This window comes from Myotis myotis, unplaced genomic scaffold (assembly GCF_014108235.1).
Source record: "Myotis myotis isolate mMyoMyo1 unplaced genomic scaffold, mMyoMyo1.p scaffold_m19_p_13, whole genome shotgun sequence".
NCBI classification, from domain to species: Eukaryota; Metazoa; Chordata; class Mammalia; order Chiroptera; family Vespertilionidae; genus Myotis; species Myotis myotis.
In genome coordinates, this window is record NW_023416317.1 from 24,368,846 (window position 1) to 24,394,889 (window position 26,044).

The 26,044-nt window shown below is 43.3% G+C and overlaps 3 protein-coding genes across 14 annotated transcripts in view; 2 read left to right on the plus strand and 1 right to left on the minus strand.

Annotated features, from left to right (window-relative positions):
• TSEN2 (tRNA splicing endonuclease subunit 2) overlaps window positions 1–10,606 on the plus strand; it is a 50,441-nt gene extending 39,835 nt beyond the window's left edge. For 7 of the 8 annotated variants that reach the window (XR_004971516.1, XM_036332217.1, XM_036332218.1 and 4 more), the window contains one exon: window positions 321–2,334. Coding sequence is in view for 6 of the 8 variants with exons in the window: in XM_036332217.1 (XP_036188110.1) it covers window positions 321–380 (60 nt within the window). In the remaining 2 variants the exon portion in view is untranslated. Of the gene's footprint in view, window positions 1–320; window positions 2,335–7,453; window positions 7,491–10,506 lie in introns of those variants that run through there. The other variant, XR_004971515.1, reaches the window with a different exon arrangement.
• MKRN2OS (MKRN2 opposite strand) lies at window positions 10,388–15,700 on the minus strand. Of its 3 annotated transcripts, none has more exons than XM_036332222.1 (4): window positions 15,483–15,700; window positions 13,376–13,425; window positions 11,941–12,103; window positions 10,388–10,752 (listed from the first exon to the last, which is right to left on the minus strand). In XM_036332222.1, exons 1-4 carry the CDS (start codon window positions 15,698–15,700, stop codon window positions 10,512–10,514), a joined length of 672 nt encoding a protein of 223 aa, XP_036188115.1. In that variant the 3' UTR covers window positions 10,388–10,511. The 3 variants fall into 3 exon arrangements, with proteins under 3 accessions (XP_036188115.1, XP_036188118.1, XP_036188117.1); XM_036332224.1 differs by lacking the exon at window positions 15,483–15,700 and adding an exon at window positions 14,337–14,387 and having other exon boundaries at window positions 10,512–10,752; XM_036332225.1 differs by lacking the exon at window positions 13,376–13,425 and having other exon boundaries at window positions 15,483–15,540.
• Window positions 15,701–19,219: 3,519 nt separating this feature from the next.
• MKRN2 (makorin ring finger protein 2) overlaps window positions 19,220–26,044 on the plus strand; it is a 38,295-nt gene continuing 31,470 nt past the window's right edge. For all 3 annotated transcript variants that reach the window (XR_004971517.1, XM_036332231.1, XM_036332230.1), the window contains exon 1: window positions 19,220–19,371. Coding sequence is in view for 2 of the 3 variants with exons in the window: in XM_036332231.1 (XP_036188124.1) it covers window positions 19,346–19,371 (26 nt within the window). In the remaining variant the exon portion in view is untranslated. The remainder of the gene's footprint in view (window positions 19,372–26,044) is intronic.

The following is a 26,044-nucleotide window of genomic DNA, read 5'->3' on the forward strand; positions in this document are numbered from 1 at the left end:
CCATCGTAGACTTGGTTCCGATGTTAAATAGGAGCTTTTGTACTGGCACTTCTAATCCTGGAAGGTGCTAGTAGAATCCCACAGCTGAGGCAAGTTTAGCTTTCAAAACCTTTTCACAGTTATGGTAGATACTACTTGCATGTAAAGTTTATATTGCTACATTCACTTTCCTCCAAATGTCCAGTTACAAGAAATGGGAACATATGTCCTCATTATGTAATAGCTTTCTCTGAAAAGTAGCTGTGATGTCACATGCCTAGCATGTTCTTTCATTTCTGTTTTTGAAATTTATTGGTCTTTTCTGTTTTGATTGGTTACAGGAAGTGATTCTGAGCCGCTGGGTTTCTTCACGAGAGAGGAGTGACCAAGATGAACTTTAACAATTTGACCTCAGAATTCTGATTTCGCCAAAAAATATTTATTGAGTCTCCTACAATAAGCCAATCTCAGGGCGAGGTAAAGAGTCCTTTTATTGTAATTGGCCATTAATTGGAAAGTTTTAAAGGGCATGATGCTCCCCAAACCAGAGAACTATTAGTGTTTTAAAAAGGAAATTACAGAGGGGAGAAGAAGAGAGCCCTGTGCCCGGTCTTCAGCTTCTGTCCTCAGTCGGCACTGACTGCGACTGGCCCCAGCTCCTTGCCTCCAGGCCCCACTCTGCATCCTCGTCTGTTCAGTGAGGAGCTTGGATAGATGAGTCTGGCAACAGGGAATCTCTGTTTTACTCTAACCTCTAGACACTAACAGTTACATTATGTGGCACTCGACAGTTCCCAAAGCAGCACTTCATGCACAGGCATCTCGTTACCCACAGCCAATCTGTTCCCAAGAGAGTGCTGGAAAGCAGATCTGGGGGTTGCAGGACACCACGTTCCATTACTTTAAATGGAAAAATTTACATGTCTCTGCTTGTCCAAGAACTTCAACCAATTACTGAAGCACATAACAGTCCATTTAGTATTTAGCAAGGATTTTTGTATCATAGAAAGCATTTAAAACATCAATTACCTAATTATTTGTCAGTGAGCTAATTGGTAGGCATATTTGTGTAGAATACACAGTATTATGCAGTATTAGATAAAAACTGCACCTTGCTTAAGTTAACTTCTTTGAAATAAAAATAGGTGGTGAAATAACGTGTGAAGGAAGATACAGAATGAGTGCAATTGACATTTAGTGAACACAGTAAACAAAGCCTTTTTTTAATTGGTTAGATCCCAATGAAGAATTGCCTGAGGAGTGGCATTTGGAGGCAAGAGGAGGGAAGTGGACAGAGGGCATGGGGGTGGGGAGACTGAGCAAGAGGGAGCCAGTGTAGGAGTGAGGGAACAATGGTCTGAGACTTACCCACTGTCCAAATTTGAGACACTGGCGGACAGTCCCTCCTTGGCATTACATACTCCAGAAGTAGATGGTTAAGAACCATCTTTGGAAGCTGAAACAAAAAACACAAAATGAACACTTGTTTGCATTCCCTCGATGCCTTATCTTAGGGATCCTGACGGCCTAAGATTCTGCCTGTAGTTGTGTTTTAAAGGTTTGGCATTCGATAATGGAGTTCCCCTGCCTCAAACCAATAACAACCATCAATTTGAAAGAGCTTCTTAGTAAGTTCTTTGCTCTCCATTAGTGAGCTAGTAATTCCTCAACATTTTTACTGTTCACTTTGCTCACTCCAGGCTCCTTAGCAAAATGAAAGACTTTGCTTTGAATAGTCACTTCCTCAAAACCTTTAATGCTGGCAGAAAATTTCAGGAGGCATCTCTTCCCTATTTCATTTATCATTTGTAGTGACACTTGTTTCCAAGTCTAATCAGTGCAGCAGATGCCTTTATGGTAAATTCTTCCATGAATCCTTCGTCAGAGTGCAGTCTCCTGTCAACACTCCACCTCAGATGCTTTGTCATCAGCTGATGTGCAGTGGAGGTTGTGGCGACTCCTCGGTATAAAGGCTACAATAAGGATGTAGAGAAGCCAAAAGACCGCACAGATATTTGTAACTGAACGCTCCAGAAGAATGTCCAAAGCATCATCCTTAATCAAAGAAGCCTGTGTGGAGCATTTTCCTTCTTTATATGGTATATAGATTTGAACACGAAGTAGCAGGCCATGCACTCCTCAGCATTACCTGAGGGCCCTGGGGGTTCTGGAATGGTACACCAGCAAAGATTTTAGTTTAAATCACCTTCACAATTTCCAGGTAAAAGTATTAGCTAGCCCTGGCCAGTTTAGCTCACTGGTTAGAGCAGCAGCCCACAGACTGAAGGGTCTCAGGTTTGATTCCTGGTCAAAAGCATGTACCTTGGTTGCAGGCTCAATCCCTACCCCATCCCCAGGTGCTTGTGGGAGGCAACCTATCACTGTGTCTCTCTCACATCAGTGTTTCTCTCCTCCTCCTCTCTCCCCTCCACTCTCTAAAAATCACTTTTAAAAAATATCCTCAGGTGAGGATTAACAACAACAAATAAATAAAAATAAATAAAAGCAGTATTAGCTTTTCTTTGGAAGTATTAAGTCCTAGCACTTTCTTCTTACCTTCTGAAATAAATGTACCAGATGGCATTTGTTTTCAAAAAAAGCTCAAGTTCCTCAAGATTGGAAATTGACTGCAATAAAACCACCTTCAGGAGACTCTGCAGTTCACCGGGAGAGATGCCACAGCCTCACTGAGAGCAGAAGTTGCTTCACCCACACTCCTCAAAGCTGAAATTCTTCACCAAATCCTCTTTCTCTTCCATCACTTTCCTATTTTCCTGAGGTATTCAAAGCCACTCATTGTGCCAGCATATATGTTGGTGGCATCAGGCTGACCAACTGCACTGACTTTCACTGAAAATAGCTCACCACAGTCAAGAACACTGCGAAACTTTGTGCAATCAACATTTTTCTTTTTTCTTTTTTTGTTTGTTTACAAACAACATTTTCCACAAGTTGTATTTTGTCAACCTAGTGCCAAAAATCATACAAAAAAGCGGACACCTCCTTGGTCAAGATTACCCTATCTAATACAAGAGTACTGTGCAAATTAGCCATCACTTTGTAATAAAGATGGAGGCGCCCACAGCCAATAAGGAGGGAATATGCAAATTGACGAGAAGGCGAGTGGTGGAAGGAGGCAGCTCTGGGCCGGAGTGAAGGCCGTGCCAGCAGCCAGGGGAAGGAAGGCCTATTCTTGCACAAATCTTTGTGCATCGGGCCTCTAGTATCTAATCTAATAAAAGAATACATGCAAATTAACCGTGCCTTTGCTATGCCCACCAGCCAATCAGAGCGATTATATGCAAATTAACCCAACCAAGATGGCGGCCAGCAGCCACGGAGCTGGAGCAAGCAGAAGGCTTGGTTGCCCCGGCAATGGAGGAAGCCAAGCTTCCCGCCTGCCTTGGCCGGCTCTGGCCTCCACTGAAGGCAACAAAGTTTCAATTATAGAAGAAAAATAAATCCCAGATACCTGCTTCCAGCCAGCCTCCACTGGGAGCTTGGGTGGCTGGGGGCTGTAGCCAGCCTGCCAGCAGCCATCAGCCCCTCACCCAGGCTGGCCAGGCCCCCCAGCAGGGACCCCCACCCTGAAGGGGCTGTGCCAGCCTGCAAACAGCCATTAGCCACTCACCCAGGCTGGCCAGGCACCCCAGCAGGACCCCCTCCCTGAAGGCGATGTGGCCAGCCTGAAAACAGCCCTCAGCTCCTCACCCAGGCTGACCAGGCACCCCAACAGGACCGACCCCCACCCATGCACCAGGTCTCTATCCTATATAATAAAAGGGTAATATGCAAACTGACCCTAACAGCAGAACGACTGGGAATGACTGGTCACTATGACACACACTGGCCACCAGGGGGCAGACACTCAATGCAGGAGCTGCCCCCTGATGGTCAGTGTGCTCCCACAGGGGGAGCTCTGCTCAGCCACAAGCCAGGCTGATGGCTGCCAGTACAGTGGTGGTAGTGGGAGCCTCTCCTGCCTCCTCAGCAGCGCTAAGGATGTCCGACTGCAGCTTAGGCCCGCTCCCCCCTGGCAAGTGGGCATCCTCTGAGGGCTCCTGGGCTGCCAGAGGGATGTCTGACTGTGAGCTTAGGCCCAATCCCCCGGGAAGTGGGCCTAAGCCAGCAGGTGGTTATCCCCCGAGGGGTCCCAGACTGCAAGAGGGCACAGGCCGGGCTGAAGGGCCCCCCCCCCCCAGTGCACAAATTTTTGTGCACCAGGCCTCTAGTCTTAAATAAAGATTATATCTTATATGATCACTTTTTTTTTAATACACTACCAACTATTTTTTCTAATGCAGCAGTATTTCCTAGGCCTCTAAAACTCACCTACTTTCTTCACAGGCTTTTCCACTTCCATAGGAGACATTTTTACTTAATAAGGCCAGGGAAATAATGGGATAATAGACCATGTGTCCAAACAGTGCAAGCACCAGTCACCTAAGGCAGCAGCGCATGCTGTGTCCTCTTTCTGGTCCAGACATAACTTGAATGATTTTGCTGCAAACTCATCTATTTCATGTGTTGTTTAAATTTGGATAACTAATACAGGATAACATTTTTTTTGCAAATTGTTACCGTATATATTCAGATAGTGGGAGTTGAGATAGGGCAGACACCTGTGTTCTTGTTTATCCCACAACAGCCTCTGAGTTCAGATGGTGGACCCTCCACAGGAAGGTGTAAGGCTTGGAGATATGGCCACTGTCAGAAGTGAAAGTGGAGGACGTGGCCTGAGAGCTTCTGCATGCAGTGCCTTTACACCATCCCCACCACTGAAGTGACACCAGCCTGGAAAATCCTGTGAAATCAGAAATAGGGCTTGTCCGGTTGGAGGTTAAAAAGGAAGAATGCCCTCCACACAGGGCTGGCACCTATGTGCTGGCACCACGAGGTGGTGGGCCCCTACCTCAAAGGTTGGGGTGCAGCCTGAGATCCCACTCACCAGGGACCTGCTCATGCATGTCAATCTGCATACATCTTCAGGGGATTCACAGATTCTGTGAGGACCATCTGTGGGCCCAAGGTGGGAGCCGTATGTGGTTCCTGATTTAATTCATTTCCCTGGAGATGATTTTATTGAAAGTGAGGCAGTGAAATGAGCCTCCTAGAAAGGACCCGTTTCAACCTCAGCTCTGCCTCTCAGTGGCTATGTGACCTTGGGCAACTTACTTGCCCCTTATGAGCTTCAATGGGGCACCTGTATGTCGTTCTGGAACCCAGACCTACCCTGCCTCTAAGGCACCACCTCCTCAAGTTAGAGTCCATAGCTTACAGTTTTCAGGATTTTTGAACTATTTGTTAAGGCTCTGGTTTTGGTATTAAGTTTCAGCAATCCCTTAGTCTCTCTGATTGGCTTTGGGTGGAGGACAGGATGGCTAAGATGAGCTCCTTGGTCTGAAGTCAGATGCAGGTTTGCATCCCAACTCATCCACTTACTGGCCCTACAATCTTAACCTCAGTTTTCCTCATCTATCAGATGAAGTTAGTGTTATCAGCGTACACATACAATGGAATGCTATTCAGCCACCCCCAAAAAAGTATTGACATGCTACAACGGCGATGAATCCCGAAAACAAGCCAAGTGAAAGAAGCCAGACACAAAACGTTATGTATTGTTTGGTCCCAATTATATACCCCAAACAGGTAAATCCATGAGAGAGAACACATTGGTGGTGACTAGGGGCAGTGTGGGGAGAGGGCCGAGGAGCTTATGGTACAGAATCACCTTTCAGGTGATGAAATGACTTGGAACTCAATAGAGGGGGTTGCACAATGTACTAAATGCCCCTGAATCTTTTTTTTTTAATCTGAATAAAGATTTAATTAATTGAAAAAATATATATTTCTGGTTGATAACACTTTAAAAACACTGTCCCATGTCAAACTGATTTTTCATTGTCCCTTGAGTGAATTTTAAAATGATGGAGCTTGAAGAGGCTGGCACAGATGTTCTAATCCAACCACTGGCTTGTCAGCAGGAAACAGTCATTTTAACTCCCAGTGAAGCTTTTGAACGAAGTGGGTGAAAAGGTGCCTTACGCGCTGTGCCAACTGGCTGCACGGGGTCTTGGATAAGGACATGTCAGGGGCCAACTGCCCCGGATGCCGGCTTGGGAAGGGGGGCAGGAAGCCATGCTCTCTGATTGTAATTAGAGATCAGATGCCCCTGAATCTTTTGCTTTATAATCATTATTAGTGTAATATGAATCTCACCTCAATAAAAATAATATTAATGTTGTCAACCCCAGAGGATTACGGGAGGATTGTGTGGATTGGTCCTTACGAGGTGCTTATTAGCACAGTGCCCAGGTAATAATGTGCTTTTAGTCCTTTGCAGCTGTGATGATTCATGATAGGGGATGAGTCATTGTGTCCTCTATTAAGGCAGTTACTTGTGCAGTTGATTATTGTATGTTGATTCTCTGAGCTTCAATTTTAGAGGCTAACATTTTCTGCCCTCATCCCCAAACTGTGAGGGGAAATGGTGACATCTGTGCCTTTACTGCCCTGAGTTCTCCCTAAAGAATTTCACTTCTGTAAAGTAATTGGTTCAAACATAACCCTTGGTAGGGATTAAATCTACATGAATGGGACACAGTTTCAGGCAGGCTTATCAGGCTGCTTTTGGTTAGATTTCCCCGTGATTTTGAGCCTAGTATAGGAGTCTGAAAATTCCTTGTTACTTACTGATTAGTTTTTATTTTTGTCATAATTATTTTGACAAAATAATTCCTAATTATTTTGCCTTTATTGTTAAAGCATTTTCATTCTTTTTTTAAAAAAAAATGCTATCATTTACTTGAATGTGGTTTTTAACTTTTCCCTCGTGGGGGAAGTTTTCCCTCATGGGGGAGTACTTAGGGTAAAAAGAAATGAAATGCCTCTCCCTACCACCCACCTACCATTTATGATTTTACCAACCAAACTGAATATGTAGAAATCTGATTACAGACTCAAGTCATTATCCCATGAATGTTAACTTATTTAAAACTCTGATGCCCATTTCTAAAATTAAGAGATTTAAACCCATCAATTTAGCTTAAATCTTTGCTTTTTATATATACGCTGAAAACATTTTAAGTCTTGTTACCATTTTGTGAAATATAGGGATGCATCACTTAAAAATACATGATATGAAAAAACACCTTTGTGAAATGGCTAAACTAAGAGGTAATATTTTTTTATTTCAAAGCAATACTATCTAAATTCTTTTAAGTGGAAAGCTTTAAGCATTTACATTTTTTGGAATGTTTACATATTCTGAAACAATGTTGCAAAGGTAGATCTCTTTCCTAACGTAAATGTACATTCTGACAGAGTAGACACAGCGGCATCGGGAGCACTTGGTCCAAACTCTAAGTCTAGCCTAGGAAAGTGGCCACTTGGAAGCATTGCCTAATCACTCTGAGTCTCCGTTTCCTCAGCTGTGAAGTGAGGGTGACCAGTGCCTCCTGTGTTTGTTTTGCAGACGAAATGAGAGGACATATGAAAGGATCCAGTGCCTGGTAGGTATACCTTTTCCCCTTTCAGATAAACTAAACCAAAAGCATAAGCATTACCATAACCATTTCTCTAGTGTATGCCCTGGTAGGTAACACAATGGAGAAGGAGGTGATAGAAAAATAGTTTGAGGTAAAGTGAAGACAGCTCTGAAGATGGGGGAAGGTGAGGTAGCAAGCACTTCCCGCATTAAGGGAGCTAGATATGGTCTCTGTGGGCTTTTTAAAGTGATGTTGATTTGGGTTTTCTTGGTTATAATAGTAATTTATGCACACTGTAGAGGCTTTGGAAAAATACCTTTGTGTGGGTCATCAAATCAGTAGCACTGAGACAAACTCTGACCTCTCTGTGAAAAGGAGCCCAGTGGTCTGTCATCCCATAAGCATTGAGGGAAGACCATGTGTGCGTGGGTCAGTGCTAAGTGCTGAGATGAAGTGCGTCTGGGGAGGTGGCAGGGAGAACTCTGAGACTTCATCTGGGAAGCAGAGCTGGTACCAACGCTGAGTCTCCTCGTCCTTCTCAAGGCATGATAAAGAAACAATCAGATTCTCAGTTTATCATTCTAAGAACAGAGCAACATTGCCATCTATTGGTGTTATGAGATGCTTAATTTCCTTTATTGGGGTAAACACTGGAGGGTGGTATTGTGACATTACCAGCAGGGACTTTATAGCCTGCTGAAGAGAAGAAATAACAGGCCGACTACTGCCAGAGTCACCTCCAGGTGGGAGAGCAGCCTCTAAAGTAGAGAGTGGGGACTGTGGCAGCTTTGAAAAGGGATGTAGCACTAAGACAGTAGCATGAATTGGCATTCCTAATATTGATCTTATCTGAATTGCTTTTTATGACATATTACTTCCTCTCCGAATCTGAATGTTGATGAAAGCAAAACCCTTATTTTCGCTTTTATCTTCGCTAATGCAAAAATTACTGGCCCAGTTGCTGCATATCCTGGGTACCAGGTCACCAGGTAGCCCAGGAGTTAAGTGCATGGACTTTGCAGTCAAACGTCTTTCAACCCTGGTTTTGCCACTGTTTCCTCAGTTTCCCTTTTCATCTGTAAAATGATGCCAGCATAATGTTAGTGCCTACTTCACAGGTGGTCTTAAGTGAAAGGGAAGAATAAGTGTTCATTCTGGTGTGGAGACCTTTATGAATACTTGTTAACTGCAGCTGCTATGATTACCAATAATCAGGTGAAGAATGGGACGAGAGAAGGGGAATACTAAGCATGTTGAGATCAAGGGCAAATTGGAATACTATTCCCCAAACTCAACACATTTTTATATTTACCCACTGAGATCTTTACAAATCCTTGAACACCACAGAATAGCAGTCAGAATAGCTGTTCTGTTTAAAGTGGTATCATGTTCGCCAGCCGGCTTGGCTCAGTGGTTGAGTGTCGACCTATGAACCAGGAGGTCGCAGATAATGATTCTCTCTCATCATTGATGTTTCTATCTATCTCTCCCTTCTCTCTGAAATCAATAAAAATATATTTTTAAAAAAAATAAATGGTGTCATGCTCTGGGTGGGAAGTTTTGTTTTTCTCTAAAGTACCAGAACCTATCGCTTCTCAGCCTTTTGGCTAAGATCAAGTGTAGTAAAGTACCAGCACTTACAAGTACAAATATTGATGTGCCTGTGTTTTTTCCCACTGAAGTTGCCACTGCTGAAACGTTGACCAAACACCTCTTTGGAAGCAGGCTTTAAGGGTCTGTAGCAAGTTTCCTGAATATCTATATTACTAAGTAATTATTGGTACTGTGATGGTGGGGTACATTGAAGATAGGTTGGTGCTTTGAAGTTGAGTACCTTGAGGATGGATTTGGTTTTCAGAAGTGAGACATCACGTGGTGCCCAGGGCTGGAGAAGATGTGGTGGAGTCGATCACATTTGGCAAAAACAAAGTGATTTCTGGCAGCAGGTTCCAAGGAGGAATTCTGAAATGTTTTGCTGATTGGCTGTTTAACGTGTCATGATTATTTGAATATACAAATTCTAACAAGCTTGTTAAAATCACCTCGTTTCTTTTTAGTTGTTTATCCCAGCTTTCCCCTTTCTTCTCCTGATTATTAGAAAAACAAGACATCCCTTCAATGAGTCCTTTCTGAAGTGGCACTTAAAGTGGGAAGAGAAGGTGCTGTATGTAGTAAACCCAGCCGCTGACCTCCTGTCAGGTCAGGCAAAATGAGAAGGAAACCGACTGGTGTTTGGCTTCTGAGGAATTGCCAATCCAGTTTGTGCGTATGGATTGGAAAGGCTAATTCAGGGGTGCCCATTGCCTAACTGAGATTCTGAGACCTTTTCTTTTTTTTTTCCTTTTTTCCCCTATTGTTGACCATCAAGATGTTACACTGTGCGTTTCAAAGAAAAACATTGAGGTGAAAATACTCATTATTTCATAAATTGTAGATGTCTTGCTCACCTTCTTACAAGTGCCCCCACCTTCTGGATTCACATGGAAAGGTGAATTTATTCAGCTCTAATTAATTTATAGGAAGAGTTTTTGTTGTTCTGGGCATAAAATATGCTGCCACTTTATGCTTTAACATGGATTCTCAGTTTGAAAAGTGAAATTCTATGAAAAGAATTTTGAAAACCCAGGGCAATTTTTATTAATTTTGTAAATTCTTATACTGCAGTAAACTGAAGTATGCTTAAAGGGAAGCCCTATCACTTTTTTTTTTTTTAATATATTTTATTGATTTTTTACAGAGAAGAAGGGAGAGGGATAGAAAGTTAGAAACATCAATGAGAGAGATCGATCAGCTGCCTCCTGCACGCCCCACAGTGGGGACGTGCCTGCAACCAAGGTACATGCCCCCGACCGGAATCGAACCCGGGACCCTTGAATCCGCAGGCCGACGCTCTATCCACTGAGCCAAACCAGTTCGGCTGCTTTTTTTTTTTTTTTTTTTTTTTTTTTTAAATTAACCACAGGTTACTGTATTTAGAAAGCTCTATGATCTATTAAAAGTAGTCAACCCCAAATATCCTGTCCCTTCTGCTTTTCCACAGCGCACTCAGCACAAACCACCCCCCGGAGGAGGACTTGGCTCTGGATCCGGGTGGTTGATCACGTAGAAGCCATGCTCCTCTATCGCCCGGTACAGCGTGATGTACTTGGAAGCCTTCCTGGTCCTGGGGACCACAAATTTCTCCGTGAACTCATTCTTGTCCAGTTGCTCCTTGCCTTCTGTGGCCAGAACGCAGTTAATGAATGTGAGGGTGTAACTGTAGCAGTTGTGGTGTTCTTCTTCGTACCTTCAAAACAAGGATGTGGAGAAGAGAAGGCTTAGCTTTGAAAGCTGCTCAGGGCCTTCCGTAACTGAAATTGGGCTCACTCGGCGAGCTTGGACTAGTGCAGATTGCAGCTTAAGTACAGAAGAGACTTAACTGCATGTTCAGAGTGGTGAGTGAAGGTGCACATAAACCCCAACTTGGGGAACTTAATTTCACTGAAGTTCTAGATTTTAGAAGTAGAATTTCATTTCTTAAATTTTAGGATAGCCTAGATTTCAAGGGTAGCCTGAAAACAATTTACATGGACAAGTATGCTATAAATCTAAAGCAGGGGTCCTCAAACTATGGCCCGTGGGCCACATGCAAATATAAATATTGTATTTGTCCCCGTTTTGTTTTTTTACTTCAAAATAAGATATGTGCAGTGTGCATAGGAATTTGTTCATAGTTTTTTTTTAAACTATAGTCCGGCCCTCCAATGGTCTGAGGGACAGTGAACTGGCCCCCTGTTTAAAAAGTTTGAGGACCCCTGATCTAGAGTGTTAAGGGAGCAAGGAATTGAGAAATTACTTTCAAAATTGCTAAAACCAAAAAGTAGAACCTTAAAGTATTTATAAATTATGAATATTTAAATTTTTTGTTTTATGGAACATAATATCACAGCTTTTGCTGTACATATTACTATTGAGTGTTAAGTATGTAAAAATACCTACTCAAATAATGAGAGTTCTAAGTTCTGGTCCTTTCAACTCTTAAAACGCTCTGATTCTATTATGTAATACTAGAGGCTCGGTGCACGAAAATTTGTGCACTTGGGGGGGTCCCTCAGCCTGGCCTGCGCCCTCACAGTCCAGGAGCCTCCTGCCACCACCACTGCGCTTGCAGTCGTCAGCAGGGTTTGTGGCTGAGCGGAGCTCCCCCTGTGGGACCACACTGACCACCAGGGGGCAGCTCCTGCATTGAGCATCTGCCTCTTGGTGGTCAGTGCATGTTATAGTGACTGGTCGTTCCCGGTTGTTCAGTGTTAAGGTCAATTTGCATATTTCCCTTTTATTATATGTAATATACGCTGGCTCACCTCTGAAGAAACCCCTGCTTAAATTCTGTTACAGGTGCTACTACTAAACGCCGCTCAGCGTCCTCTGTGAGTTGATCACATTTGTGTGGCAAATGCGGGCCAGGGAGCAGTTGGTCTCAGCAGTCCCATACCTGTGAGGCAGCCAGGCCCCCGTGGTGGAGAAGTCTTCCAGGTACTTGTCCCACTGGTCCATCAGTCCAAACATGCCGGGCTGCAATAATGGGACACTTATACTCTGCTCCCAGCCTGCTCCATCTCGCTGGACTCCGTGCATAGTGTAATTATAGACGACTCCTGCAACCAAAGCCAGGGTCATGCAGAAGCTTGAGGGGCGTGCACCTCTGTGAAAGGGTGCTGTCAGAAAATGACAGCAGCCCCACAGTAACCTGACGTATCGGAGGCCCAGGCTGCACTTTCTGATTCCTGCCAATTAGCAATGGGCCCCGAGAGGCCCTGGGACCTCCTTCCTCCAGGATCATCAAGCTCAGGAGGCAGCCACTCGCCTCGGAGATTTAGAGAAGGTCTTGCCTGGAGTTAAGGAGAGGCTACGGTGCCCCTGCCTCCCCTGCTTTCTGCAAAGCAGTTCCTTCAGGGAAACCCAGTTCTTGCTCCACCTGCTCTTCAGCCCTCTGGAGTCACCCCCAGGAAACAGAGACAATCATAGGCACCCGGATAATCATCTCCAGATATTTTTGTTGAAGTTTTCTGTTTACAAATGGGCCTGGCTTTTCTTCAATCAGCAATAAATTTCTAGTGTTCAGACTGGTGATAAAGTTTACTGTTCACATGGGTAACTCTGAGTTCAAAAACCCAGTCCTAGGTTTCTGTTCACAGTATCAGTTTCTCCTGCCTCAAGGAGGTGGACAACGGCTCACCCGGCTGGCTTGCTCTCCATTCCCAGGCCTACAACTCCTACAAGTGGCTCACCAGGCCCTTTTCCTGCAGACAAGGATGTTCTGGGTTCAGGGGTTGCAGATTCTGTGCCCTCAGAGCTAAATCTGGCCAAAAGGACTATTTTATTTAAACATGCTGCTGCTGTGTTTTTGTTTTTGTTTTTTTTTACAGAAAACTGCTGCAGGCTCCCCCACCTGCTCAGGTGTTATATCCCCTGACTTATCCAGAGGTTTCTGCCTAATTCCTGGAGACCCTGGAGAGTGAAGACCCAGTAGCAGTGGGCTGAGTGAGTACAGCATTGGAGAGCAGAGGGCCTGGGTCCGGATTCTGGTTCCCACACCCGATGAGGTCTTGGGCAACTCAATCTCTCCAGAACTCTGTTTTTTCCTAGTTTAAACACCAACAAAAAACTGAAAGGTTTCTGTCACTCTTGGCTGAGAAAACATTAATGACCTTTTTTCAAATATTTAGTATTGTTAGTAATACTTTGCTGTACAGTCAAGTATTTCTCATTTGGGGGGATAGTAGCATCACTCACCTCATGGTCCAGCAAGAGAACCCAGGGACCAGAGGAATTCCTAGTTGCACGATCACTTTTCTTTAGAAATGCCACTCTCGTCTGGATACTTTGGGGACTTTTTAAGCTTTAAAAAAATATGAAAATGCACTCACCATTTGTGTTAGTTATTCCAACATGAAGATCAGACCTTCCATCATAGTCTCTGAAAGAAACAAATATTTTTTCCTCATTTGCAAATGTCTGGCACAAAGAGTTGGTACTTAGAGTGGGGGAGTGGCCTCCTCGCTTGCCTGGTGCCAGATTGCCAACAGTGTCCAGGTTAGTAAAAGCCCTGTTTCAAAGCTGGTTAGGCCAATTCCACATTTGAGATCTAAAATTTCCCCATCCCCATCTATTTTGTTGCCCCACCCCAATACTAAAGGCCAGTGTGCTAGAAGGCCAGTCCTGCTAGAGCAAAAAGTCAGCATAACACCTGGCAGAGGAGCCCACCCAGAGGTGATTTGTTGAAGGAGCACCTTATTCTCTCCGCCTTTTCTGTTCCTCAGGCAAACATGGGTGAGAGGCTCCTGAGTGCCTCTCAGTGGATTCTGCCTCCCAAACTGATATGGCCCATTTTGGTCTTGTAGCCTGTGGCCACACCCACTTCTCTTGGACAGCCCTTGTTTCCAGGAATTATTATTTACCTGAGACTGGACATTAGATGTATAAGTCCGTATAATTTAACCTTCGTATACAGACCCAGGCCATCACTTACTAGCCCTGGGACATTGGACAAGTCATTTACTCTCTCTAATCCATTTCCTTCACTATAAACTGGGAATATCATAAGCCTCCTAGTGAGCTGGTTGTAAGAATAAAATATCTATTGAGTGCCTGCCACACAGGTTATTTTTAAATGATAAAGCTCCTTTTCAGGCCACAGGTCTGAATATTTGGTTCCTCATTAAAGCAAGCAGTTGCAGGTTTTAAAATGACCAAGGACACACATGACTTCCCCATCTCTTTAGAGCAGTCTCCTTCAGGTCATCTTATTGGAGCCACTTTGAGTTTTTTTGAGACCCTGGGGCTTCCAGAGGTTGAAAATGAGGTGTGGCTCGGTGGTTGAGCGTTTACCTATGAACCAGGAGGTCACGGTTCAAATCCTGGTCAGGAACATGCGCTGGTTGCAGGCTCGATCCCCAGTGTAGGATGTGTAGGAGGCAGCCAATCAATGATTCTTTTTTATCACTGATGTTTCTATCTCTCCCTCTCCCTTCCTCTCTGAAATCAATAAAAATATTTTTAAAAAGAAATGAAATGAAAATGAAGCTGAGAAAAACAGGAATAGTCTTGGGTGGCTGATGACAGCGCAACACCCACCGAATTTTCTACCCCAAGCTAATACCCTGAGCACATCACTGCCCTTGGTTTCCTGCCTAAATCCTAGCATGTCCTCCCTCATTCCCTTCTTTCCTTCAGTTATTTCTCAGTCTTGCAACACATGTTTATTGGGTGTCAACTATGAGCCTGTACAGTCAGGTATTTGTCATACTTTAAAGTGAAGGGCTAGTGACATACAATAGTTAGCTGGGAAGTGAATAGTCAACTCTGATGTTCTCATCCCAAGCACACCTGAAGGCATGAGAGAGTTGGGAGCATTAGACCGGGATGATGCGCATGGACCCGCTTCCTAAAGCATGTGCATCATTCAGTAGCATCCCTGCTGTCTTGCAGCCAGGCTTGTCCATTTGTAAACCCCACAAGGACTCTCAGGAGGCACAATCCTTTCTTTTGATTTCTGAAATCTGAAAGTCAGGTGGTATCTGCAATAGAAATAAACCAGCTCCACTCTCCACTTTAATTCACCTCCATGCAAAAGAGTCTTCAGGCTCCGTACATTGACCCTGCTTGTCAGAGAGAATACAAAGTAACTCACATAAAGGTATTTTGGTAAGCTTGGCTGCTGTGTCATTTTTTCAAATTAGCCTCTTAGCTCAAAATCTATGGTGAAGTAAGTCTCCAGACTATGGATTTTTCACTCTTAAAATTGTATAAGTAGGTTTGACCTTCATATATTCTTGCACTTATCGCTCCAGGAAAGTATGCACACCGTCTATTTCTATAAAACAAATAGGCCTACATTTTAGAATTAAATGCCAAAAAACTGGAAAGAATTACCCACCACACTTCACTCACACTGTAAAAGAAGGTTTTAGTGACTATAACACAGAAGGAAAGTTTGCACAATTCAATGTAACACTTAAAAAACACTGACGTTACCTAAGAAACGTCCCTTGAGTTGGCCTGAGGAGGAATGAACACTTTTCTTGATGCCCATTGGCAAACGGATTGGAGATGCTAACAGGTGCTTCCTCCAGCTTCCTGGAGCCCACATCCCGCCGGCAGAGGGGGCAGCACCGCGGCACACTGAAGCTGTAGATGTGTTTCCTGCAATGGTTGAACTTAATTAAAGGCTTTCCGGCCGCTGCGCACTGCATGGCTCTCCCGTCCTGGGCAGCCAGGGGCGGTGTCCTCAGACTTCCTTTTCCTGATGGCACAGGTAGCGAATTCCCGCAGCGCGAGGAACCTGATCAGCAATGACGTCATTCTGATTGACGGCCTCAGAGCCAAACCCGGTAGAATTAACCAGGACAGTAACCAGGCCGCCCCTAAAACTAGCGTCCTAAAGAGCTTTCATTTTCCTTTCCATTTGTGCTTGCTTACCAGACTGTTTTTCCAGCCTTTGTACATTTTGCAACTGTTGGCAGCCAGCTCCCACTCATCCAGTAAAGCCCTAGGTTTCTGTAGAACTTTCTCCGCTTCCTCCGGCGTCCCCGTGCCGTGCGGCGCTGGATTCACGTTTCCACCTGACCACTGTCCTTTAATTAGTCATAAGTCTATGCGCCTCTCGGAATTAGGCATCCTCACTTGTTTTTGTGTTTCTAGCAAAGTTTATATCGTTTTGGTTTTGAATAAGTAACCTTACTTTGAGGTTACTCTCTTTTGATGCTTTATATTGTAGAAGTAATCTTGCTCATAAAAAAATTAACAGCACAGTAAAAATAAAGATAGAGGTTACCCTAGTTAACCAAACTAAAAGGATAACAGGCAATTCCACAGTGGGATTATACTAGCAATAAAAAGAAATCAATAAGAAAAGGCTAACCAGAAAATTCCCAGTAGTTTAGAAATTAAGCAGCATACTGCTAAATAACTTATGGGTCAAAGAATAAATAACAATGGAAATTAGAAAATATTTCTAATCTAATCGTAATGACATTAAAACTTGTGAAATACAACTAAAAGGGGGCTGAGAGGGAAAATTATAGCTTTAAATACTTAATGAAGAAGCAGCTAGAAAACAAGAACAATTTGAACTTAAAAATATAGAAAAGGAAAGATAATAAAGATTAGAACAGAAATCTGAAGTAAAAATCACACGTACAATACAGAAAATGAACAAAGCTAAAGTAAACTGCAGGATGAGATGGCTCCCATGGTAAATTATTCTGAACATTTAAGAAAAAATGAATACCTACATTACACAGACATTTTCAGAGAATTGAAAAGAAGGAAGACTTCCAAACTCATGCATAGCTCAGATACTAAAACTTGACATGGACATTCTGAGGAAGGAACACTACAGACCACTACCTCTCATGAACAAGGATAAAGAAATGCTAAACACAATATTAACAAAGAGAATCGAATGATTTATAGAAAGAATAATGTAACAGAATAAAGAATAAAACAATATAGCTTTCTCAATAGATGGGAAAGGATTTGATTTTTAAAAAAGACATGTTCATGATAAAAACTCTAAGAAAACTTGAAAGAAAAAGAAACTTCTTTAATTTGATAATAAATAGCTTCAAAAACCCTAGAGCTAACATTTTAATTAATGGCGAAATACTAAATAATTTCCCTGAATTCAGGAACAAGACAAGGTTGTCCACTGTTACCACTTTTATTTAAGGTTACACTGAGGGTTCTCAGCAGTAAGTCAAGAAAAAGAAATAAAGGATAGCTCAGTTGGTTCAAGCATTGTCCTGATACACCACAGTTGTGGGTTTAATCCTGATCAGGGCACAAAAGAATCAGCCAATGGATACATAAATAAGGGGAACAACAATCTCTCTCTCTCTCTCTCTCTCTCTCTCTCTCTCTCTCTCTCTTTTCCTCCACTCTCTTTTCAAGATCAATAAATAAATTTTTTTAAAAAGAAAATATATAAATATAGCATGGAACAAGCAACAATTAGGACATTTTTAAAAATATCATTTAAAATAGCATCCAAAAACCCATCTAGATACCTAGGAATGCATCTAATAAAAGTTGTGAAAGACCTATACACTGAAAACGATAAATTTCCCAATGTAGTTCCTAAATTTCTGAGAGAAATTTCAAAAGTTCTAATTGGAAGTATATACTATGCTCATTCATTGGAAGACAATATTTTTACAAAAGCAAAGTAAAAGAACTACATACAGTTATATGTTGTTCTTATAGTATGTATAGATCAACACTGCCAGCTATATGTTGTTCCTACATATAGGTCTCACCGGTATAATGTTGGTCAAAAGAAGACAAAGAGTACATACTGAATTATTTCATTTATATCAAGGTCAAGAACAATCTAATTTGTGATGATTGAGGTGAGAATTACACTTATCTTTGGGAGCTATTGATTGGGAAGGGGCATAAGGAAGCTGGGTGTTGATAATGTTCTTTTATCTGGGTGGTGGTTTCATCAGTGTATTCATATGTAAAATTCATGGGGTGTATGTATTTTGTCTGTTATATTTCTTTTTTTAAAATATATTTTATTGATTTTTTACAGAGAAGAAGGGAGAGGGATAGAGAGTTAGAAACATCGATGAGAGAGAAACATCGATCAGCTGCCTCCTGCACACCCCCCACTGGGGATGTGCCCGCAACCCAGGTACATGCCCTTGACCGGAATCGAACCCGGGACCCTTTAGTCCGCAGGACGACGCTCCATCCACTGAGCCAAACCGGTCAGGGCATTGTCTGTTATATTTCAATGTTTAAAAATCTTTTAAAGGCAATAGGAAATCATTGAAATGGATAAAAGAGTTTAATGATATGATCCGATTTACTTTTTTTTTTTTTTATAAAAAGGAAGGTTTTGTGTAACAGACTAGAAGAGGGCAGGCGCAGAAGCCAGAAGAGCATGGGCCCAGGCGAGGATGAGGGTCGCTCAGACTAGAACTATGAAAGTAGAAATGGAGACAAGAGGATTCATTGGAGAACAGGATCTGCAGGATATTCTCTAACCAGAGGGACATATCAAGAATTGTCTTTCTGACCCTGACCGGTTTGGCTCAGTGGATAGAGCGTCAGCCTGCAGGCTGAGGGGTCCCAGGTTCGATTCCAGTCAACGGCACATCCCCAGGGGATGTACTGGAGGCAACTGATCAATGTTTTTCTATCGATGTTTCTGTCTCTTTATCCCTCTCCTTTCCTCTCTGTAAAAAATCAATAAAATATATTTTAAAAAAATGATCTTTCTGGGTTTCCACCATAGGAAATGGAAGACAAATAGCAGAGGAATGCCTGGAAAGAACATGACTAAAGTTTGGGATGCGAGTAGAGATTTTTAAAGGAGCACTTGGGCGAGGTCTAAGGGACTCCTTACTTGGGAGGCGCGGTCTGGCGGGAACAGTTGAGGCAGAACCTGAGAACAGGGTCGGGAGTGTAAACTGACATGTAGGTCGGGGTGTCTGGGATTAAGATGCGCAGAGGAGAGGCGGGAGCTTAGCCTCCAGCGGGGCGAGGTGATTCTAGGGACGCGAGAGTCGCTAAGGAATGCGCTTGGAGATGGGGCAGCCCCGTAGGAACTAACAGCACACGGGATAGGACTCGCCATGGCCCTCCCGGGAGGCTTGGAAATGGCGGGACGAATAACGCGGGACTGGGGATCGGCCCCGCCTCCACCCCGAGGCGGAACCAATTGTGACGGAGGCGAGGTTTCCGGCCGGCACTATAAAGGTGCACACGGGCGGAGGAGGCGGCGTGCGCCGTCGTGACGCGGCTGCGCGGGAGGGGCAGGTCCGAGGCAGCGACGGCGGCGGCCAGACTGAGAGGCGGCAACACGACCACGGCCCTCTGTCTCGACCACCATGAGCACCAAACAGGTCACCTGCAGGTTAGTTTGCGGCTCTGCGGGGTCCCGGAGTTCCGGGCCGTCTGGGGCCTCTCCCCCGGGGCCCTGGGAGACGAGTGCGCGCTGGTGCTGCCGCCGGGGAAACTGAGGCTGGAGCGGATTCGTGGAAGGTTGCTCAGGTGTTCACCGTCCGGCGTTTTGGGCCCGAGGCGGGGACCCGGCGGTGTGTGTCCGTGTTTCGCGACCGAGCCCCAGGGCGAGGCCAGCGCGGGGCTGTGCTGGTCGGAAGCGTGGCCCCTGTGGCTGGAAGGACGTGCGAGCCAGGCCGTGCGGGTGCGGGGTGCGGGGCCCGGGAGGAGGGCTCTGGAACCAGAGTCGAGCCGGACGAGGGGACGCGGGTTGGAGAGAGGGTGCGCGGAAGGGCCGTTTAACAACAGGAGGGGGTTGTTAATCGACGATGAGGGCCTCCGAGGAGGAGCCGAGGCCCGAAAGCGGCCTTGGTTCTCTGCGAATTCGAAGACCCCCGACCTAAACTTGCAGAAAAGAAGCAAGTAAGCACTGTTGTTCGCAAAGATAGCAACCGTAGGCAGGATTTTTGGAAAGTTTCGTTGCTCCTCAAATTGCCAAGTCCTTCGTATTCATTGTCTTTAGACTTCACAATAACGCTGTTAGGCAAACAGAATTTCCATTTTGCAGTGCAGGAACCAGACTGAGAGAGGGTAAGTGCTACTCAGTCTTAGGAGACGACCCGTTAACGTGGGGAAGTACGGCGGCGATGGATGAATGGCTGTAGAAAAGTCAGGACCGGGTGGCAGGGAGAGAGGGTGGTTGTGTAACACCGTGATTTCTTGGTCAGCTTGTGCGTTAGCGGGATTGGGATCCTACTCTTGCTGAACTGATACTTGGAAAGTACACGTTTTTATTTTAATAAACTGTTTTCAGCTAAACCTGTTTGGGAAGCATTGCTGAAAAGAATGTTAGTTTGATTATGTAATAAACTGTTTATTTATCATTTACATTGTTATTTCTCTTCTCCAGTGTGAATAATTGAGAAGTGACCGAAAACATTTTCTTTTTAGCGTTAGTGTATAATTAGCTGTATAATCAGTGTAACCAAGGCCCAGCTGATTTATGTTGAGCAGTTGTCAGAGATTTGCACTAGGTTATTTGTACTAGAAAGTCTTCTGTGAAGACGTGTGTGTTTATTTTTATTTGTATAGTTTCCCCAGTGAACCTAAAATTAAAAGGCCTTTTCAGAGTGAGCGGCAATACACATTTATTTGAGATTTCAAAAAAAAAGAATGGCTCTTCTGGAATCACTGATTCAGGCAGAAACCCACATAGTGTTTTAGTTAGGAAACAAAGAAAAGGGGTATTTAGGAGAAGGTGAAGGGGAACAATGACATCTATAGAAGGGAAGGCATTCTGTTGATGCAGGTAAGCTAACATTGTGATGCTAATTCTAGATAGTGTTTTTAATGTTAAGTCCTTAGTCATAGCTGCTTTCATATTTTCCTTGCAAAGGGTTCTTTGGGGCACAATGTTGCTTTAGGCCCAGTAAAGGTTATTTTGTCCTGTTTTAACATTACAAAGGCTTGAGGCATAAGGCGTGCAAGGCCTTCCTGTGGGCTGGCAGCCCCAGCTCTCTTTAATGTGACTCTATATTTTTACATCCCTGTTGGAGCAATTTCTTAGTCATTGTGGACTATAGCAGATTCTGGCTACTGCTTTTAAGATGGGTTCACAAAAAAGTGCACAGTTATACAATGTTTTATAATCGAATCTCAACTCTGGGCAGTATCTAATTTTACGGATACTGAAACCTTATCCTCAGAAAGACTTGAGACTTGCCGCAAACTTCACATCTAGTTGAAGGAATAAGAACTTAAATCAGCATCATTTTAGTTATTTTCTGTACCAGAAGATGGCCTGACCTGAAAGCTTTAGTCTTTGTTTCCCAAACGGGTGTCCTGCAGGATGTTGCTTGTAAACTGAGAGTGAGTTGGAATGTTGGGAAGGGATCACTTCTGTTTAAATACAATCCGTTTCTGTTGGGGGCTTACAACATGCTGGGTGCTCTACCAGCCATATTGCTATAGTCTAGCAACCAGGACTATTCCATAGATCATGAATCTGAGCCTCAATGTTGAAATGATTACCCAATATCATTCAGCTTCCAAGTGGCAGAGCTGTGGCATCAGAGTCCATGTTCTTGTAGACTATATGGCCTCCAAGGAAGTTTTAGAAATGCTAAATGAAAGTTTCTTTTCCGCAGGACTTTTCAAAGCTTTTAATATGTTCATATGAAAGGAAAACATAGGCAAAAACCTATAGAAAGTTCACTTGCCAAAGGGGGTGAAGGAATCAGCCCTCATAAGGACTGAACACATATTTAAATGGAAAAAACTGCAGTATTACCAAGAGTTCCAAGTTTACATTAGTGTGTTCATGATGGAAAAGCTTTTCTCGCTTTATTATCTTATTCACTAAGGTTTGGTTTTTTTAGTTGAGAGAGAGAAACATCGATTTGTTGTTCCACTTATTTATGCATTAATTGGTTGATTCCTGTGTGTGCTCTGATAGCGGATCAAACCCGCAACCTTGGCATATCAGGATGACTCTAACCAACTAAGCTACCTGACCAGGGCCTTAATCACTAAAGTCTTATCTCCAGACATTTGTAACTTATAGGAAATGTTCAAGGTATGATTTATTTGGAGGGCAGACTTAAACAGGTTTCTTGGGTTTGTCTTAGGGTGCAGAGTATTTCTGTGGTTTGTTTTCCTGACTGAAATGTGATGTACATGCTTCTGGATGGCAACAGGACAAAGGGTTAATTTTGCTTCCATTCTAGTAGGTATTATATCTCTCCAAGAGATGGATATGAAGTCCTAGGATTCCCAAATTTAATGACAAAGACTCTAAATGTTTATTGTCTGGAATGACAGGAATGGCAGCTCATACGGTTTTGTTAGTCAACTGTCCTTCCTAACCATCTCCTATGTCTTCCAATCTGTTTTCAAAGTACTGGTGCAGGCCTTTATTATAGCTTGGTAACCAATTTTTTGTCCTCCTGAAGTCCCTTTGTCTTATTACTAATGAACAATCTAGAAATTTCAGTTTCCTGAGAGAGTCAAACCTAGAGTTTTTCATTCTTTGAAAGTCACAAAACATGTCCAGTAACTGATAGGAAGAACGTGAGCTCCAGAGTTGGGGTAGTTCTGGATTCTGATCCTGATACCACCTGTGCCACAGTTTCCTCATCTGTAAAATGGGAATAGTAATGCCTAGCCAGCAGAGTTGGTTAAAATACTAAATAATAACAACAAACCATCTTGGAGCATTTATGATGTGTTAGGATAAGCAATTACATGCATTGTCTTAGCTAAATCTCACAGTAGTCTATAACAGCAGTCTATGAAGTACAATTATTATAATCATACTAGTTGCCCAGTGCATGGATTCGTGCACATTGAAAGGAAATTAATTAGAAGAAATAATTCTCTTCACCCTTTCTCTATAATAGAAGTGTAAGAGATGAAAGAAAATTAGTAAAATTTATATGAAAATAATATATAAGTTGATTAATAAACAAACAACAACATGCTATAACAACAAAGACACGATATAAAAACAACAAAAACATGATATAAAAACAACATAACCGACGGCCGAAGGTGGAATCACACGGCCCAGTGAGGAATCAGGCACCCTCCCCTCTGGTTCCAGGGTTGTCACCTGAGAACCACCGCTGCCAAGACACCGCAGCTCGGCAGCTCCTGTGTTAAGCGTCTGTTCCCTGGTGGTCAGTGCGTATCATGTACCGGACGGTCACTCAGCCTTTTTTTTTTTTTTTTAATATATTTTATTGATTTTTTACAGAGAGGAAGGGAGAGAGATAGAGAGTTAGAAACATCGATGAGAGAGAAACATCGATCAGCTGCCTCCTGCACATCTCCTACTGGGGATATGCCCGCAACCCAGGTACATGCCCTTGACCGGAATCGAACCTGGGACCTTTCAGTCCACAGGCCGACGCTCTATCCACTGAGCCAAACCGGTTTCGGCCACTCAGCCTTTTATATGTATATAGATTGCAGATGGGTAATCTGAGGCTTGGAGATTTAAATAATTTGCTCTAGGTCACATAGCAAGCCGTCTGACTTCAGAGTCTTCACTTAACCACTACACTGTTTTTCATCCCCACTTCCAGTACATTTATTTCAAGCCTATTACCATGCCTACCATTAGCTAGCTTCTTTCCTCCTTGACAGATCTGTTGTTACAAGTAGAACAGCCAGGAATTTTAAGCCTGGAAAAATGTGTAGGAAAATATAAAGGAAGGTGACAGGGAGAATATAAATTACCCATATACTTGGAGATGATTTGCAAAAGTGTTCTGCTCCAGACAAGCAGCATTGAAAGGCCTTCAAGAAACCAGATTGATTCCGTTTTTTCAGCAACAGCTAGAACTATTGGTGGTTCTGTGGCTAAGAGTGAGCTGATATACTTTGCAGCGTGTACTAGTAATAGCCTTACTGTCTGAAACAGTCTTGGAGTCACCCAGAATAGCAGACACCTTTGGAGTGTTCCCCAGAAAGAATCTCCCTACTTTTTTTAAAGTATCCAGCTATGTACTTCCCAGCCCTTGTACACTCATTCCCCCGCCTCCCCCCACATTCTCTGCCCCAATTCATGTCTTAAGAAGGTATAAGGGATGGATGGTTTAGCCATCAGGAAGGGTGGACAGTTGGAAATTCACTACCAGGTATGAGAGTCCTGGATTAAGTTTAGTATAACAGATGGGAGGAATGGCTGTAAGTGGTTGACAGGGATGCCCCAGAGGTCAGGCAGGATGTATTCAAGGTAGTTTGTGTTTGTTACTGGGGAATGGAAATGGAGACATGCTACAAAAATAAGATTGGGCTGGCTTCGCCTCTTACATAACACTCGTTTCACACTGTGTGAAGGCAGTGATGGTGGTCTGGAAGTTATTTTTGAATCTCTTTAAATTTGAGCTCATTCACTTAACTGAAGTGAAATGGCTGCGCAGAGTCACCAGCTTATAAGTGGCAAAACTAACTAAAAGCTCTGGTTGGTGGTTAAATATTTGTTTTCTTAATGGCAAAGATAATTAGTGAATGCAATTTGGAAGGCAGATTTTCTGAATATGACTTACTAGAGGCCCAGTGCACGAAAAAAGTGCACTCGGGGTGCAGGGGTTCCCCTCAGCGCAGCCTGAGCCCTCTCACAGTTTGGGAGCCTTCGGGGGATGTCCAACTGACGGCTTAGTGGGAGCAGGCGTAAGCCGTCAGTCAGACATCCTTAGCGCTGCTGCGGAGGCAGGAGAGGCTCCTGCCACTGCTGCTGTGCTGGCCAGCCATGAGCCGGCTTCTGGCTGAACGGCGTTCCCCCTGTCGAAGTGCACTGACCACCAAGGGGCAGCTCCTGTGTTGAGCATCTGCCCCCTGGTGGTCAGTGCACATCATAGCAACCGGTCTTCCCCCATCATTCTGCCGTTAGAGTTAATTTGCATATTACCCTTATATTATATAGGATAGGATGGGATGTGGTGGTAGAATTATAAAAGGCATCCTTGTACAACCAATGCAAAAAATCTTTCCTCTTACATGCCTGGTTAACAAATAGTATCTGGTAGAGGACTTCTGGCCATCTCCTACCTTGTTTTTTGTTTGTTTGTTTCTTTGTTTTCAAGAAACAAAGAAACTTTGTCTAGTTTATCCAAAAGAAACATTAATGAAGTATTCGTTAGACCTCGCTTTTGTGCAACTGTTTGGATAGCCACTTTGAGCCTGTTCTCTTCCATTATTTGAGTTTACTAATCCTGATAATTCTTTGTGATTGAGACTTGGCTCTTGACACTAATTTTTTTTTTTTTTTAACTTTTATACCTCCAAAGATCAAAGATCTTGAAATAGTATTTCAGTCTTGATTTTGAATAGCATTTTTTCCGAAAGAATTATCAAACTATTTAGAAGTGTAATACACTTGTGTGTCCAGGATTTTCTAGACAACCCCTACATCTGGAGGTAGGCTAGAAAGACCCACAAGACTCAGCATATAGTTGTACTCAGGGTTAAGACTATTACAGTGATGTAGTAAGGAATCACAGCTGGATCACAAGGGGAAAAGACACAGGCAGCATCTGGAGGAACCCATGTGCACACTTCCTACCTCCTCTCTCTTCCATGACAGGTCACACAGCATACTTTTTCCCCAGCTATAAAAATGCTGCAACATATGTCCTGGGAAACCCATTAGGGATTCATTGTCCAAACTCATCACCCTCTATTTATCATCTACCAAAATTCTAGACTCCCAGAAGGAAAGCAGATGTTCAGCATAAGCCACATTGTACAGTTAAGACACAGTGAACAGTCTTATCACTTAGGGAAATTTTATATCACTGTAGAGAACTGTTTACCAGCCTCATTCCAGATTCTAGGCAGGGGTCAGCCTTTTAAGCATGCCTCTCTAAGGATAGCAAGCTCAGACCTGTTCTGTTAACTCTTTTCTGCACACTTAAAGTCAGTATTGTGAATAACAAGATCTCTTTGGTATAAGCCTTTTTAAATAAAGCTCCTGTTAAGTTTCTTTTTAAATTTTTTTATCTTTCAATTAACAGTTAATTTACAATATTATATTAGTTTCAGGGGTACACCATAGTGATTAGATATTTATGTAACTTACAGAG

What these genes read in the sequence shown, in the direction of transcription:
- MKRN2OS (XM_036332222.1), bottom strand. Translation starts at nt 15,700, where the DNA reads ATGCAGTGCGCAGCGGCCGGAAAGCCTTTAATTAAGTTCAACCATTGC. An exon ending in ACTCAAGGGACGTTTCTTAG is followed by an intron (nt 13,426 to 15,482) that starts GTAACGTCAGTG and finishes TGTTTCTTTCAG; the next exon opens with AGACTATGATGGAAGGTCTG. An exon ending in GGGGCCTGGCTGCCTCACAG is followed by an intron (nt 10,753 to 11,940) that starts GTATGGGACTGC and finishes CTTGTTTTGAAG; the next exon opens with GTACGAAGAAGAACACCACA.